At 36.4% G+C, this 18707-nt stretch overlaps 1 protein-coding gene across 25 annotated transcripts in view; it reads right to left on the reverse strand.

Moving 5' to 3' along the window:
* Nucleotides 1-18707, reverse strand: part of PHLDB2 (pleckstrin homology like domain family B member 2) — a 252429-nt gene that overhangs the window by 22954 nt on the left and 210768 nt on the right. For 15 of the 25 annotated variants that reach the window (XR_004275456.1, XM_032299126.1, XM_032299127.1 and 12 more), the window contains 5 exons: nucleotides 11893-12048; nucleotides 10881-10991; nucleotides 6549-6638; nucleotides 3145-3288; nucleotides 2335-2526 (listed from right to left, as the gene is read on the reverse strand). Coding sequence is in view for 24 of the 25 variants with exons in the window: in XM_032299126.1 (XP_032155017.1) it covers nucleotides 2335-2526; nucleotides 3145-3288; nucleotides 6549-6638; nucleotides 10881-10991; nucleotides 11893-12048 (693 nt within the window). In the remaining variant the exon portion in view is untranslated. The remainder of the gene's footprint in view (nucleotides 1-2334; nucleotides 2527-3144; nucleotides 3289-6548; nucleotides 6639-10880; nucleotides 10992-11892; nucleotides 12049-18707) is intronic. The other 10 variants (XM_032299135.1, XM_032299132.1, XM_032299131.1 and 7 more) reach the window with 3 other exon arrangements.

Consider the following 18707-nt stretch of genomic DNA (forward strand, 5'->3'; position numbering starts at 1 on the left):
TGTCCACTTGAAACTTACTCAAATTTTTCTTGGCCTCCACCTAAAAATGTCTTTTTTTTTTTTTTTCCTCTTTTTGTTTTGTTTTGTTTTTTGTTGTTGTTTTGTTTTGTTTTTTGAGACGGAGTTTCGCTCTTGTTACCCAGGCTGGAGTGCAATGGCGTGATCTCGGCTCACCGCAACCTCCACCTCCTGAGTTCAGGCAATTCTCCTGCCTCAGCCTCCTGAGTAGCTGGGACTACAGGCATGCGCCACCATGCCCAGCTAATTTTTGTATTTTTAGTAGAGACGGGGTTTCACCACGTTGACCAGATGGTCTCGATCTCTTGACCTCGCGATCCACCCACCTCGGCCTCCCAAAGTGCTGCGATTATAGGCGTGAGCCACCGCGCCCGGCCTTAGAAATGTCTTTAATAGTGAGATGATTTCTTGTTTGAGTGATGGGTGCACCAAAATCCCAGAAAACATTACTAAAGAAATTATCCATGTAACCAAACACTACCTGTTCTCCCTAGAACTATGAAAATAAAGAAAGAAAAAAACACAAAAATGAGCTCAAAAATTTGCTGAAATATATTTGAAACATATAGATTAATAGAGGATAATTTAAAAGATATTCATATTCCCACCACTCAGCTTCACTAAATCTTAACATTGCTTTATTTTTTTAAAGAAATACAACATATATACATACATATATATCAAAGTGATTTCTAAATTAAAGATTCTTCATGTCTGATCCTTTTAAAGTCATTTTAAAAGCTCATGCTTTTGAAATGCACAAAAATTAATGCTAATTTGAGTTACCGAATTTATAAACAGTCTTCAAATATGCCAATCATAAAAAATCTGCATTTTAACTTTGTAATTAACTGTTTATACTAGCTAATAAATTTATTAAGAGCTATGTGCCAGGTATGATGCTTTATGTATATTATCTCATTAAATTTTTATAATAATCCTGTGAGGTAGGAACTATTACTATCTCTATATTACAGATGAGGACTCTGGGGTAGCCAGGATCATGCAGCTGGAAAGCGGCAGAGCTGGAATTCATGGCCAGGTAGTCCATAATAAAATGATAATAATACTTAACAGTCTGGCTGATTAGTGCTCCTTATAGATAAAAAAATGACATCAGAACACTTCAATCCAGCTCCCACTATGACCAAATATTACAAATTCTGAAATTCATAATTTTCCAACATTCCAAAATGGCAGCTTAATAAAACAGAAAAGAAGCCCAATGAAAACACAATCTAACTGAAATTTGGCAGAAAACAGCAGGTTTGTAAACTGTGATTGTTTTGTTACTAGAGATGTCCTGAATGAAGTTGTTAAAGAGATAAAGCTAACATCAAAATTGAAGACATTTAGGTCTTCCATTCTCCTTGTTCCTTCCTTGTATACAAAACTTAATGCATCCTCCTTTCACAATATCCTTTCATATCAGTCCAGATGGCAGTAACCTTAAGGCAGCAAGAGATAGAGTCCTTTAACAAATGGTAATTGATGGTAAAGGTACCTTCAAGAAACATAGGGCTAAGCATGACCAACCAGAGCTCACCTACGTGGGGGCAATGACTCTTTAGGATCTTTTGGCACCAAATTCCTGTAGGTATTTGATTATAGTTGAAAGGAAGTCTCAAAACAGATTTTATTTTTGAATACTCGAGCATTAATATACACCGAGTGTTCTAAAAGGACGGCAACATTTAGAGTTTAAAAAAAAAATTATTTAAAAATCTGGTGAATAAAAACTGGGTTTATGGACCAAATGCACTACTTGTGGTGTGATCTTGGACAAGCTATTAACCTCACTGAACCTTAGTTCCCAAAACGTTAATATAGAGATAATTTTTACTTCATAGGATTGTTAGAAGAATATAAAGAGATACTTGTAAAATGTTTAGCAAATTCTGACACAGTAACAAGGAATGATGTCTATTATGGTTTCAACTACGTATAATAAAAATATTTTCTGTTGATGTCATAACTCTTTATAATATAGATTTTATGGAAATGTTCATTAGTATTTTGAGAGATATCTGAGAGAAGTTGCAATATTTTGGTTGAATGGTAACTGAAGCATGAGGGTATAAAAAGTGTTCAAATATATATATCAAAGCCAGTAGGGGATACTCAAGCTATCAAAACTTTATAACAATTTTAACACCCTTAGAACACACTAAATGTTCTTAAGAGAAAAGAAAATCAGAGAAGTATGCAACTTGCCTTTTTAAAAATGCTTTTGGAAAAGTAGAAGCAAAGATTCCACATAAGTAACTCTGGTGTGAAGATAACATTCCCAAATTCTAAATACCAGTTCCTCATTACCTGTTGCTCCTGCTGCTGCGGCTGCTGCCTTCTGTGTTTCTTAGCTGGTAGAGGAGGAGGTGTGTCATTTAAAGGTAAAGGATCGACAGATGTAGCCATGAATTCAGGCCATGGGGTTGATGTATGTTGAGTGATAGGATGAGGAGAAAGGGTGGAAGAAAACACAAATCCAGAACAGACAGATGATCTTTGCTTTATAGGAGAAAGAAAAGGTATATATGTGTCCACACAAAATGAAAGAATAGGACATAGAAATGAAATTGACAGTTTGATTGTTTTGTTTTAATTTACTTAAGAAGTTACAAGTGATGGGCAGTATCTTTCAACTTAGTCTCTTATTAAAATCCCACACTGTAAGCGATTTGGATCACCGAAGGTATTTTAATATGCTATTATTGGCCACTCCTCAAGAAGGCTTTTAAAAGGCCTTATATTTAAAGCATCCACGTTACAGAACAAAATAGAAAACAAAGTCAAACTGAAAAGTCAATTCAAATCAACAATTTTAGAAAGGCTTTTTAATTTATAGGAAAACTGAGTTAGAGTGCTAAGACACAGAACTTATTTCTTTGAACTTCCTTCTCCTAGTACTCCACTCTGTAGCATAAATTTCATGGTTTCTAGGATTTTTATTGGTAGAGCTGTAACCCCCAAATTGGTATGCTTTATAAACTCAGCCTTACCCTGCTCCCCTGGCCAAACAGAAACATGTGTCATGCACACTCTCATGGACCTCATTTTCAGTTGGCCGTGGGTTAATTTCTGACATGAAGAAAAGCAGTGAACGAATGAAACATCATGCCTACACACCTCTTTACTCTGTGGCTGGCTCGCCAGCACAGCTGTGGCAGGCTCAGTGGCAACAGCATCAGCATCAGCAGGAAACTGAGTGGAAGGGGATAGATTCGTGGAATTGCCACATGGCTCATTAATCTCATTTACACTGATATAGCCCTAAAAGGAGGAATTCAGAAGTTAAACACAAAGAAAGCAAAAGCTGAGGCATGCGAGAGTATTAATGTTCCCAGTACAATGAAGTTAGCTTAGAGCGGCACAGCCAGATATCTGTGGTATTATCAAATGTTTCATTAAGAGAATAATCAGCAATTAAAATGGATTTACATTGCTTGATCTTGAAAACTGGCATTCTAAATATTAAACATGATTTTTCTGATGAAATCAAGATAACTATATTATAAAGAACTCAACACCTTCTATTTTAAAATATCCATATGTATCAGCATTCATTCTGTTGATGGATTAAGGTTGTCACAACATATATATTTAAAGTAATAGCACATCAAAAAAATCCAAGATGTAAAATTGACAAGGCAATCACTTACTCCCTAATTCAAGAGCCTTTTCCACAAATCTTCATTCTTAGGTTTTCATCTTTTTTGTTTCCTGATGAATTAGAGTGTGAGGAGAAGTGGTCTGAGAGCTACTGGGTTTTACATAAAGAAAACATTTATAAAACGGTAATTTATTTGTAATGGGTTCTAGCTTTTGGGCATCTCAACCAAATGAGAATAAAAAGAACACTGTCCTCTCATGCAGGTGAGCCTTTCCTAGCAAAACAAATGTGTGCATGCACAGACACACACAGACACACACACACAGAGTCCTAAGGTGGAGGTGCAACCATGGTATGTCTCAATTAAGGCAGCCTCCCTAACCTCCATCCCTACCCATAGGACAGAAAATTTCCAGTTACATTTGAACTCAATAATTCAGTTCTGGCTTCAGCTTATAGAAAATACTCACGGATCAAAATATCTGAGAAGCAGAACTCCTGAATATATATCTGTGGAAAAGGCACTTGTCAATTTTCATGGAAAGTAATTATACAGACCATTCATGATTTTTACCACACCAATAAGACAGTGTGAAAAAATATATAAAATAACATCTCTCTTTTAAAGGTGACACTGAGTTAAATTGGACACATAGATTCTTCTGTAAGTCCATCAATCCTTTTACTAATTTCAGGCTGAAATCAAGGTGTTTTTTAGTAAAAATTTTCTAAGTAAAAAAAACCTTGGTTTTGGTAAAAACCTTGAAAGGATTGATAACGAAGTGGAGAATGCTAGAGTTGATTGTTTATAAATTGGATGTATCAGGGATTTGCACTTCAGAAAGTAGGACAGATATCACGTAAAGTTTTACAAGGCTAAACTGAAGAAAAGAAGTAGTTAACTAGGTCAAGTTCACTGAGTATGTAATACTAAATCAGAAAGAAAACGAACACTTTTGGGTTTTTCTTTTGCTCATTAATAGTAGACTATTTCGAAGCCAAGTTTCAATTATTTATAACAGTCATAAACCATAGAATTTAATTGATTGCTTCAAAAATGTAAACTGTTAGTAAAACCTAGGAGCTCTTTAAAACAGGTTATAATTAATCACCCCTTTAAAAAAGAAAGAGAAGAGAGAATGAAAGAGAGAGCAGAAGAAAAAAAAAGAAAAACATCTTGTGAGCCAAGTCTGCTTGGTACATGAAAGTGAACACACAGCACAAAAAGTGTTCTCATAGAAACTCATTGCTGTACTTAACAAGCAGAGGAGTTGCAGATACACAGCAATAGTAAAACAAAAACAAATGTGCTTTTGACATCAGGATGCCTGCAGGAAATAAAGTACCAGCTCATTAACTGAAAAGGAAAGACTTCGTTCTTCTATTAAGAGAGGAAGAAACTTCAGAGCCCATCTAATTCCTCTGGATACCACAAGCTCTTCAGGCTCTTTAGTCCAGAGTCAAATCCAAATCTTCCCTCTTCAATGATTCCTTCCCCAGTCTTCCCTATCTCAGTAAAAGGTACTTACCATCTACTTCATTATTCAAACTGGAATAATGGCATGATTCCAGACACTTTCCTTTATTTCCCTTATTTCATCCCAACATCCAATCTATCAGCAAGAACTGTCAACTCTACTTCCAAAATACCTCCTAGTCCAGCTAATTCCCTCCATCTCTCTGCCACCCTCCAATTCAAGTCCCCAGCATCTCTACTGCAATCATCTCCACACTAATTTCCCTATATCTCCGTCTCTTACTCTTTATGATTGAGTAGTCACAGAGCAGCCCAGAGTGATCTTTAACAAGTGGATAGCAAATGTCACCTCCCTGCTTAAAATCACTTAAAGGCCTCCCATCACACATGAAGTAGATCACATTTCTTTAACAAGACTCACAAGACCTGCCCCTACCCACCATGCTAACAGTAACTTAGGCCACAGCATTCCATTCACAACCACGCTTTGTTCATTCAACCTGAAAGGTCCATGTTCTGAATAATGAAAAGAAGCTATGAAACTGAATGATCTAATAAAGCTTTGGAAGAAATATTTCACAAAATGCTTCTGAGGTACACATGTAGTCACGCTTATTATTGTGATGAGCATTTTACTTCATATACTATACACACAAAAATATTTTCTATGTAAAAGTCTTAACTCCACTGTCTAAATGTGTTTTTTGATTATGCAAACACTTATGCAGAAGCAAGATTTTCTTTTAGCTTTTTAGGAAAATAGTAAATATAAAGAATATAAAACTATTTTTTCTCAGTTATAATCCTCCAAATTAGAGTTAAAATATTCTCCCAATGTAGCGATGAAGCCGCTGAAGATACTTGGGTGTGGGGGAAGTGGTGATGGGAATTGGGGAAAGATAGATACTGGGGATAAAGAGTGTGTACAGTTTACTGTAAATAGGACTTTCCAGTTTAGAGGCGAAAATACCAGAAACAACAGTTGGCGGGGGTGGGGGAAGATAGAGAAAACAAAGAAACCCGACCACATTCTCAAGTGTTAGCAGGAATGTTCATGTTCTATAAGATTTGGGAGAAGGAGAAGTAAAATAAGAGAGGGAAGGGAGAAAGGAGACTCAGGAAGGAAAAAGGAGAATTTAAGACTCATCTTGGTCTGGATCTTAAATTTTTTGAAACACCAAATTAAGCTATGATGTTGTCACCCAACAAAGTAGACACACACGAACACACACACACACACACAATGTGCATCTGCATTAGATACAAGATAATCTCTGAAATCCTAAAAGCAACATAATGATAGGCAAGAAAACCATACAAGCATTGGGTGCTTTCATAGGTCCCATGAGTTAATATTTTTATTATTCAGCTAATCACATAAAGCTGAGATACATCTCCTGATTTCTAAGGCAACACAAAGTGACACGTAAAATCATAGCTTACCTCTTTTAAAGTATTGGGGTTAACGGGAAACCCTTTCCCCCCAGAGAGGCTGGAGTATTTCTTTTCCAAATTACAAAGGTTCTCCTTTTCCTGAAGGAATACAAAATCTATTAAACTTAGTCAACCTTGGATACAACTGAGAAGCACGGTGACTTTGCATCAGAGACCAACATCAGAATCTGACATAGTTCCCCCATTTCTATTTCCTCTCCTCATACTCAGTCAAAACTTCAAATCTGTATACTGGAGGTCATCTTCTGCTCACTGACATGATGCATGAGTTGTTTCAAACATAATTAGCTCTATAACCCAATAAATTTGGGTCACAGCTTGTTTTTCAAAAAAGAGTGGCTGCTCTATTTGAGGCAAGGATGGAAGAAGGAGCCCTTAGAGTCCTTCTCACCCCTGTCTTTGACTTATTTTCTCTTCCTTTCTTTCTAGGTTGTTTCTAGTTTTGTTTTATTTTATTGCTATTATGGAAAAAGCTACTTTAAACAGTCTTGAACAAGTTTTTTATAAAGACACCTTTTCATTTATATTTTGTAAATATCTAGAAGTGAAGTTGCTAGGTCATAGATGAATGTATGTTAAAAAAACTTCTACAAAGTTCTCTGAAAGGACTGTACATTTTGTACTCAAGTAAGCAACGCATGAAAGTTCTAGTTCCTTCATATTCTTGTCAATGTTTGAGATTTTCACTTCTGTAGTCATTTTAGTTTATGAGGTGGAATTACATTGTTGTTTTAACTCATATTTCCTTGATGACTAATGATGAGTATTTTCCCATATAACTTTTTGGTTCTTCATATATGTTTTTTTTTGGGACGGAGTTTCGCTCTTGTTACCCAGGCTGGAGTGCAATGGCGCGATCTCGGCTCACTGCAACCTCCACCTCCTGGGTTCAGGCAATTCTCCTGCCTCAGCCTCCTGAATAGCTGGGATTACAGGCACGCGCCACCATGCCCAGCTAATTTTTTGTATTTTTAGTAGAGACGGGGTTTCACCGTGTTGACCAAGATGGTCTCGATCTCTTGACCTCGTGATCCACCCGCCTCGGCCTCCCAAAGTGCTGGGATTACAGGCTTGAGCCACCGCGCCCGGCTCATATATGTTCTTTTATAAAATGTCTATTCAAGACTTTCGCCTGTTTTTTTAAAATTTATTGATGCATCCCTATTATTGATGTGCAGGAGTTTTTAATATGTTCTGGATGCAAGTCTTTTGTCATTTCTTTTAAGAAATTTTTGCTTATTCAAGGCCATAAAAGTGTACTTTCACTCTTATATTTTCTTCTGGAATCTTTATCGTTTTAATTTTTATGTTGAGGTCTCTGATATGTCTTAATGAATTTACATATATCATATGATGATATTGAGGTTTATTTTTTTTCATGTTGACCCAGCTGATCTAGCTCAATTTCTTTGAAAGACTTGTTTTGGTGCCTCTGTTGAAAATCAAAAGACAGTATAAATCTACGGGCCCCTTTTTGGACTCTCAGTACAGTTTCATCGATCTATTCAATATATGCCTATTAGTATGGCAGCACCAACCTGTCTTAAATGGCTCCAGAGTAAACCTTGAAATAAAAATACAAATCCTCCAACTTTGTTCTTGTTAAAGTTGTTTTGGCTATTCTAGGCCCTTTGCATTTTCATATGCAGTTGATTCCTATTATTTTAGTAGCTACGTTCTATAATGTTGCCACAAACACTGAATTAGTGAATGCTGAACCACTGCTCCTAAAAAAAATACAGGGTTGGGTTCCTGTAAGCTTCTAGTCACAATATTTTCATCAACTAATCAATATTAAACTTTCTTTAACGTGTGCTTCTGTTTCAAGACACCTTACTTAATATTATATACCATTATGTAACATATTATACTATACATTAAGATGGATATTGGTGATTCGTTAACATTCAACTGACAGTCAGCAACACTATAACAGCATGAATGAAGTTCATCTAACACACATATTTTCTTCATTAGGCACATCACAACCTTCTTGCATTTAGGAGCATTTATTCACATGTAATCACCATGCTTAGGAGGCATTTTACTTGGCAAATCACCAACAAAAACCCAAAATGGAAAAACATGGCATTGAATAATCCACAAAAATGATACCAGTTTACAGTATGAGTGATAAAACAAGAAGGCGGGATGCCGCCTTGTTCAACCTCAGCTGGGAATGTGCATATTGGCCAACTCAAAATTTTCACCACTCCGTGCATTTCTGTGAATGTCTATAAAAGGGCCACAAATATTGATTTAAGGGTTACAAATACATTCTAGCAAGTAGCATAATCACAAATACAGAATCTCTGAATAATGAAGATCAACTGTAAATTTTAGCATCTACTTGTCAATTTCTAGAAAAAAGTCTATTGGGATTTTGATTGGGATTAAAATTTATCTATAGATCAGTTTAGAAAAATAAATATCTTAATACTTATAGACGACAACTTTTATAATTAAATTGTATTTTATATATTTTTAATAGGAAAATATATCTGTGATGTGCTTATCCATTTTATAAAATCTATTACTGTTTTTCTCTTTTTTTGGTTAAAATTTTAAATATTAAATACTACATATTACACTATCTAATTTAAGCTGTGCCTTTGAATTTGGTGTTCAAAAGGTAAAACAGCAGTGAGGACGCTAATGGAAACAGAGTTCACCCCTGGAACAGGGGATTGAGAGGGAAAATAAAACTCCATTTAAAGCTTTCTAGGTAGGAAAAGGAGGAAGATCGAAGCTGTCAGAAATATGTGCAGAGTGCAGAGGCACCTCAGGTGGGCTCATAATTCTATGCAAAAGACCTATGTCCTCTCTCTCTCTCTTTTTTGATTGCCCAGGCTGGAGTGCAGTGGTGTGATCTTGGCTTACTGCAACCTCTGCCTCCCATGTTCAAGCGATTCTCCTGCCTCAGTCTTCTGAGTAGATGGGATCACAGGTATGTGCCACCATGCCCAACTAATTTTTTGTATTTTTAGTAGAGATGGGGTTTCACCACGTTGGCCAGGCTGCTCTTGAACTCCTGGCCTCAAGTGATCTGCCTGCCTCAACCTCCCAAAATGCTGGGATTACAGGTGTGAGTCACAGTGTCAGGCCCTCCTCCTTCTTCTTAACCTAAAATAGCTAAGAAGGGAATGAATACTCATTTATTTTAGTTGGGAGTATGGTACAGCTTCATCCTTTAATACTTTCTTCTGGATTTGGTCTTTCTCTGCATCCCATTCTGAGTCTATCACACCTTTTCCTGATCCCAAGTGTCCTATTTCTAATGTAGCGGCTTGAATGCAGGGATCGGATCTGAGACTAGCCCCATCAACTTTAACGTTTGGTGTCTTATTGCTGAAATGAAACTAGAGACCAGTCAGAAAGTTAGGCTACAGCTTGTTTTTCACTGTCTTTGGGCAAAGAAATCCCTTTACAGGCAGTCACTTTAGGTGCTGGGCCAGAAGATGACATAGTCTTTTTGGTGAGGATAATCTTGCCATCCCTCTGACTATACCACATGGAGTATCTACCTACCCAATTAATTCAAACTAAATGCAACGTGACATTTGCTAGAAAGACCCACACACAAATAACTAGATTTCAAAACACCAGATCAGCTGTGCCAAAATATTTGACAGGAGTAAAAACGACATTTTTCCTTAAGCCCACCTTAAATTGATGTTAGAATGCATTTTAACTGCTTGATGAATAATTTTTTTCAAAGAGGAAAACAATAATTTAAAAATACAGATTTTCCATAGTTTAGATTTTTACAATGTGAAAAAAGCATGAAGAAAACATCCATGCCTATTTCTAAACAGTAGTTAATAGTTCAAGTATCAGATTATTAATGTGGAGGATTAAACAAAAGAGTATATAAAAATCTTACTTAAATTGTACAGCATTCACTATTAAAAGGTATTTACTGGGCAGGGTGCATGGCTCACGCCTGTAATCCCAGCACTTTGGGAGGCCGAGGCGGGTGGATTACGAGGTCAAGAGATCGAGACCATCCTGGTCAACATGGTGAAACCCCGTCTCTACTAAAAATACAAAACATTAGCTGGGCATAGTGGCGCGAGACTGTAATCCCAGCTACTCAGGAGGCTGAGGCAGGAGAAGTGCCTGAACCCAGGAGGCGGAGGTTGCAGTGAGCAGAGATTGCGCCATTGCACTCCAGCCTGGGTAACAAGGGCGAAACTCCGTCTCAAAACAAAAAACAAAAAGCAAAAAAAACGGTATTTACTATTTACTTTAAAGAAGGCAACTTCCCTAAAGTTGGAAGCTATGTTTCACTGTGGTCAGTGCTGAAAAGGAAATACTTACTCTTTGCAACATCATTATTAAATTATTCTTTTCTTTCACAAAATGATCTTGTTCTCTCTGAGCCTGCTGAACAATGTGATTGGCTTGCTTTTTCAATGCAGAAATTTTTTCCTGGAGAAAAAGAGATGATCATAGGAAGATGAACGTTAAACACTCAAAGGTTTGCCAGTCTGTCCTAGAAAACGGAGAAAAATATTTTCACAACTGGAATAACAGTGACTACCTTTATTTGATGGTTGGCAGTGATTATTACCAAGAGACTGTGAGGTATTTCTTTGACCTGTCAGCCTCAATACTTCCTTTACTTAAGGCTAATATAGTTCAAGTGATTTAAAACCTATCTTGAAGAACCCAGAAGTCAACAGGAAATCTTGTTTTAGACTATCAATGAATTTTTTACATCTTGGGTACGCCTCCTGAGAAAAAAACAATGGAATTTCTCATTTAAGCTGAGGGTTTAAGAAAACACTTTCTCTTGTCTTTCCTTTCCTCAATTTTATTGGTTTAGTACAGAGCCCTGGGTGTGATTCTAAATTCTGGAACAAAGTTGAATTCTGGGCTGGATAACTAAGTGCTAGGGGGTTGGGTGGAGTAAGCAGTAATCTGCATGGCATTCTCCTAATGGTAATAAGCTATTAGCCAATTTTGAGAACTACTGAGCAATGAAAACAAAGAAAATTCCCAAATAGAATTTGTTCATAGAATTATTCTGAACCCAGTTACTATAATTGCAAAAGAAAATAATTTAAAACAAATATCTGAATTCCCGATTTTCCATACCTTGGTTTTCACATGAATGAAAAAATTAGGTATTATTCATAAATGCCTCTACAGCATTATGTAACAATGACTGTAATGTGTCTCAGCTTGTCTATTTTGGAATACCATTTGCCACATATATGGCAGGCCCTGTCATCTGCCAAATGTGATATTCAGACAGACATATGTCATAGCTACGTTAAACATAAGTATTTTTTGATTTTTCACATTGAATGACACCTGGCAGAAGTACCTTTCTAGAAACGATGTTCCGTTGATATTCAGCAACTTCACGCAGGAGCTGTTGAGTCAAGTTCTCCTTTTCTTCATCTAGACGGCTCTCATGTTCAAGCTGCTGGAACTCCAGGTCTTCAAAGTGTTTGCTTTCAATATCCAACAGGTCAGCATCCTTTGGAGAAAAGGAGATGAAAACAAGACACACCGAGATAACTACCGCCTTCTTAATGTGAAGAAACAGTTATTCAAAGCAGTTGGTACGAGATATCTTTCCAATTACAATACTGACCAGGGTTAGAACATAACACTCTTTTGAAGTTAAGTCTCAGAGAGTGCCTGTTAGAGGGAACTGAAAGGGGTATGGTGGGGTGGCCAGCATTTATTTTACCCTCAGTTTGAGACTTCTCTGTGGAGGTGAGAATTCTTGCTTTAAACCCACTGGGTGGCTTTAAAACGGAGAGAGAAGGATAAAAACAACTCAGTAAATAGCCTAAACATACCAAAGGTATAACACAGTGTCTTAAGAAAATTCTTCTTGTCCAGGTGCAGTGGCTCAAACATGTAATCCGAGCACTTTGGGAGGCTGAGGCAGATGGATCACCTCAGGTCTGGGGTTTGAGACCAGACTGGCCAACATGGTGAAACCCCATCTCAACTGAAAATACAAAAATTAGCCAGGTGTGGTGGTGGGCACCTGTAATCCCAGCTACTCTGGAGGCTAAGGCAGAAGAATCGCTTGAACCTGGGAGGCAGAGGTGGCAGTGAGCTGAGATCGGGCCACTGCACTTCAGGCTAGGCAACAAGAACGAAATTGTGTCTCAAAAAAATAAAAATGAAAATTTTTCTTTTCCACAACTTTTCATAGAAAATAAGACTAATGTGGAGATTCAGGAGTAAAAAGTGGCACATGTACAGACCGGAGGAATCTAAGAGGGATACATGTATTCCAGATGGCACACAACACAATCTGCTGGACAGTGCAGAAAAAAATTAGACCTCCTTCATACTTGTTTTTAATTATTTCTTTTTCAGTTTCTCAACAAATGTTTTCTAATGTAAACACAAGTAGCATAGTATGTATACATGATTTTAAATATATACATCCTTTAAGCATGCACAATATATATATATTTATAACAATATAGATTATAATTTCATTAAAGGGATAAGCAATCAAAAACTTTTGGGCATGGGCTCTAGGTGAGGATAATGTGTCGGTGAAGATTTAGCGATTGTAACAATTGTATTGCTCTGGTGGAGAATGTTGATAACGATATGCATGTGTGGGGCAGAAGGAATATGGGAAATCTCTGTAACTTCTACTTGGTTTTGCTAAAAATCTAAAACTGCTGTAAAAAAATAAAGTATATTTTTTTAAATATTAGAAGTTCAGGTTTTAAAGCCAGGTATCTATGAACCCATTAAAATTATCTACACACCTTTTTACTGGGAAATGTAAACAAAGCTTTTATGACACACAAAGGGAGACTCAAAAGGTTGAACACCACCACTCTCAGAATAAACTTGAAGACATTTAAGGAAGATCAGACATGAAAATCAGATGGTCTAGAAAAGGCATTCTCCAACCTGTGAGATACTTAAAGACAGGAATAGATTTATGCATCTACATTAATGCAGGGATTGACGCATGTTATACAGATTCTTCTCCAATCTAGTTTTTTTTTAAACCCTCTTATTTTTGGAGGCTTTCATATTATTTATAAATGGGGTATGTTCAGGAGGTTGCTTTTTCTTCTTTTTTTTTTTTGTCACTTAGGCTGGAGTGCAGTGGCACAACACAGCTCAACTGCAGCCCTGAACTCCCAAACTCACGTAATCTTCCTGCCTTAATCTCCCAAGTAGCTGGGACTAAAGGTGCAAACTACCACATCCGGCTAATTTTTGTATTTTTTTTTGTAGAGGGGGTGGTTTTGCCATATTGCCCAACCTGGTCTCAAACTCAAATGATCCACTCACCTTAGCCTCTACTCACCTGGGATACACTCGCCTGGGATTACAGGTATAAGCCACCACACCCAGCCAGATTTTTTATCAATATAAATTTATAAATAACCTATGTCCAAAAGAAGAGGCAGCTGGGTTCTGCACCTCACAGCTCTACATAGCTAACACAGCCAGAACATTTTTTGGTTGTTTTTCAATCAAATCATCAAAGAGAGTTGAATAAATAATTATATGCTAAGTTAGCTCTATATCAATATTCAACCCCACCCCCACTCTGGTTTTTATATTAATGATAAGGCAAACCTTTTGATAAAATGAAATGTATTTCTAACTTCTCCAATGACTTTTACTCATTGTATATATGGATCATAGGGATGATCGATAGAAGAGCTAGTAGCTACCGTATAATTACAAACAATAGTATAGCAACAAGACTATCATGTCAACACAGACTGAATTCTCAAAGCTTAAGAGCAGGAAAAACACAATTTGAAAAACATATTCAACATTTCTTAACACTTCTTTACATTTTATTTCGCCCAAGAAAAATATGCGCTCAGTTTCAAGTTTTTGGTTGACATTTCAAGTTTATTAGACATTTCAAATTTATAACTTCTAAAAGAATTAATGAATTAAGAAATAACTTAAGTGTTATGTCTTAAAACAATATCTGCAGTTTTAAAATAATACTCTGGCTGACATACAGGTACATACACTCAAGTTTATAAGGTCTTCCAACTAAGCTTGATTTGTGGCCAAAAGTTACTGAGATTTTAAAAAAAGGAATAAGCAAGCCCTTTCTCTGGCCTATAAGTAATCTTCAAAGTGGGCATATGTCTCACAACATGTACACTTTGCTAGTCAATTGCTTACTCCACAACGGGTTAATTATGCAACATATGTTATTTTAACCCTGCATGAAAGTCAAAGAATCATTCATTTGTAGTAAATACTTAAACCACTGCACGAAAATCATGGCACACTAGGTAAGAAAGCTGAAAATTAAGCTAAGCTCAGCACTCAGACTCTGCTGATGTAATCATCTGATCAAGTTATCTAAACCATCAAAATGTGTGTCTATAAACGTACATCTTAAATGAAAAACTATTTGGGAGGGGAATAAAAACTTGTACAAGATTTCAGTATGAATAAGAAGTCAGGGAATGGAATTTGGTGGTGGGGATAGTTTAATTGAGCACAGAATAATATATACGGGAAGTCCAAAGTGAAGAATGTCTATAACTGATTGAATGAAAATTTTAACTATACTTCACTTACTAAAAGAGCATTACAAATCTCTACTGGCTAGCAAGCGCAAAGGCCAGCCTGAAAGAACCTAAAACAGCTGCACTAAAGGAAATTCTGTGCAGTTTCTTTTTTCTTTCCAGGAACTTTTAAAATAATGTATATGGCAGAAGTTTACATGTAGTTCTTTATGTTTTCTTTGCCTGTTGGAGGGACAGGAAGAAGAGAATATGGTATGACCAGGAGAAACTGCAGTATTAAGAGCTCAAGGCCAACTCTGGAAGCAAATTTAAATGGGCCTCAGGGTTTTCTTAACTTTCACACTTTCTATATACTTTTGGGATATGGAAAAAGACATTGGAAATAATCTAGTCCAACCTCCTTGAGGTAGTTAATAGTGTCAACCTGATTGGATTGAAGGACGCAAAGTATTGATCCTGGGTGTGTCTTTGAGGATGTTGCCAAAGAGTCACATTTGAGTCGGTGGGCTAGAAAAAGCAGGCCCACCCTTAATCTGGGTGGGCACCATCTAATCAGCTGCCAGAGCGCTTAGAATATAAAGCAGGCAGAAAAAAAAAAAAAAAAAAAAGTCATGAAAAGACTAGACTGGCCTAGTCTCCCAGCCTACATCCTTCCCGTGCTGGATGCCTCCTGCCCTTAAACATCAGACTCCAAGTTCTTCCGTTTTGGGACTTGGACTGGCTCTCCTTGCTCCTCAGCTTGCAGACAACCTGCTGTGGGATCCTGTGATTGTGGGAGTTAATACTTAATAAACTCCCCTTTACATATCTATCTATCTACCTAATCAGTTCTGTCCCTCTAGAGAACTCTGACTAATACACTCCTCATTTCATATATGAGGATATTGTGGCTCATAGAACTTGAATGACTTGTCCAAACTAATGGATAAACTGATTTTATAGCCAGTGATAGTAAAAGGTCTTCAAGCTGTAAATCATTGAATAAAAATTTTTAAAAATACCAAGATAGCAAAATCAACCATTCATTTGAGTATCAAAAGCACAAGAAGACAGTTACCTGGCTGGGACAGTTTTCTTGCGCTTTTGATCTTTACTCAAATAAGTGTTTGATTTTGATCTCGATTTAAAAAAATTATCCCATGATACCTACAATTAGTAGATCTTTTTCCTATCAATGGCTCTAAAATAATTTTATCCATTAGTCTTGGACAAGTCATTCAAACTCTATGGGCCTGAATATCCTCCTACGTGAAATGAGAAGGCAGGATGAGATTATTTCTATTATCTTTTTCCGTATGAGATGAGTTAAATGGCCGGTTCTCATTTAATGTTAGCTTTCTTTTTCACACTATTAGTAACCCAGGGATTGCTGAGCCCGTATCAATTTCTAGATTGGTAAGGCCATGTTAACAATATACCAACCAGAGGCCAGAAAACCAATATCAGATGAAAATTATACTTGGATAATTTTCATTATACACAATGACTTAAAGCTAAGAAGACCAGCCATAAGTCATTATGCTGCATGCACAAAATCATTCTACAATTTCAGCTTAAGTATTCAAGGCAATATGCAGTTTAATAAAATGACTTTCTTCTTTTTCATTTATTTTTTACTTCGTGTGACTTGCCACCTAATGAAGCTAGTTACAATAAAATAAACTTTATCAAATCTAGCTTAAACATCCAAGGGAAAGCTTTGTAGTGAAGTCATATTCTGAAGTGTTTGAAGTCTAAAGGGAGATAAGTTGTGATAACACAGAAAGTTCCTAAAATGAATGGACTTCTCATGAAGTAAGTGAACTTGTTACTGATTAAGCCAAGGCATTGGTGAAGAGCTATACTGGTCGTCAGCCCTGAAAAATACAATTAATAGACCTCTTAATATCAAGTGAACAGTAGCCACCACAAACCAGTTATCTCTCCCAAGGAAAAAGGTTTTATGATAATTTTACATTCTGTTTGGAGAGGAAAGGGAAGACGTCTCTGCCTTCAATTAATGGAAGACACTGTCTGCATCATATCCTTTCCTCTTCTGTAGTCAAAATCTTTAGAACACATACAAATTTATGAGTTATCCTTAAAAAACTAGATTAAGCTAAACAGTATGTATATTAATCATAAGCCAAATTTTGAATGGAATCTATTAATTTTTCTGTGAAGTAATGTTTATAAAGAATACAAACAATAAATGGATAACCAGTGGAAGGGAAGGATAAAATATACAGCAATGCTGCCGACTGCAAATAAGGAATTACAACAACTGTGTAAAATCCTTAGTGACAAGGAGAGTTAAAAAACTGTAAGCAAATAGGAAAAATAAATCAGTTTTCCCATCTCTTTTGTTAACTAGCATAAACACAAACAAATTACAAACCAAAATTACTTTACAAATACTAGTTTTCTTCCAATCATTTTTATCACAAAATTTTCAGAGAATTGTGACTGAGAAGCAGGAAGTTTCATCTTCTTACAACAAATTCAGCTTTACACAATAAAAGGAGTAAAGGGAAGAAACACTGTTAAAATTTTCTTTGCTCCAACATTGCAAGAAATAAATACTAAAACTGTTATGCTGCAGTTTAAAGGGCTGCACTGGATACTCATTATTAAGATGCTCTCAATTTCTGCAATACATTGAAAAGTTTTAACTGTGATTTTTCTTCACCTAGTGATGTTCTTAGAGGTAGCAAATATTTTTGTATTAAAGGTCATCTTAAGAATTTTCAAGGATGTGCTATGATAATAAATTTTTCAACGTGCCCATTCCCAAAAAGGTACAGACATAAAAACATGGATGAAACTAGCTTGTTATATTCAGGTAGAATCATAAATTGTTACTCACTTAGGACAAATTACTATTACGTGACTCTTTCAGATGTTCAAAACTGTTAAAGACTGCTTCCCCAGAGGGAAGCAGTTTATTGGGCCTGCTGTTTAAAGGATATGACCCAGCTGGCAAGAGACTATGAAATATTAAGTGGCTGTGCCAGTGTTTGTGAAACTATCCACCTAGGAAGTCTTGCTTTCAGAAGATAACCAGTGTGCTTGTGTTAAACACTGCCAACCTTAAGGATCAGGGAATAACTTGACAAAGCTTAACAAGAAAGTCTATGCTGCATTAAGTTCTTTAAAATTATGAAGCTCACATGAGATGTTGAGGGTATTAGTAATACCTTGCAACTTGGGTCTTGGTGTTTAATTGTTGTGATTGGATTAATTAGTTAAATGTCACTAAGCAGCAGAACGAAAAGGAAAAACAAAACACTTGCTGGTGGGGAGCAAATCCGAAAATAGAATAATTTTGGGACAAGAGTATAAAATCAAGCTAAAGAAAAAAATATTCAAGGGTAAATAGGACTCATGAAGCAGCGGAGAACGCAGGGGAAGATGTCAGCTGATATAAATGCTATGACGTTGACGTTGACTACATATCAGAAATAGCTTCTTCTGTCACAAAAAAATGGCTCCAGAATGGTTTTGCATTATAAATTAGGTGAAGGACTCTAACAAGGAATTTAAAAAACTGATTAGCATAGAATAATATACACTGTTAGCATGCATTTTTCCATTTAAAAGTATCTAACGACTAGAACTTATGCAAACTTATGCTATAGGAAGTAGTAAGTCACAGGTAAGT

The sequence above is a fragment of the Sapajus apella genome, unplaced genomic scaffold (assembly GCF_009761245.1).
Source record: "Sapajus apella isolate SASKATOON/1434 unplaced genomic scaffold, GSC_monkey_1.0 scaffold40, whole genome shotgun sequence".
Taxonomy (NCBI): Eukaryota; Metazoa; Chordata; class Mammalia; order Primates; family Cebidae; genus Sapajus; species Sapajus apella.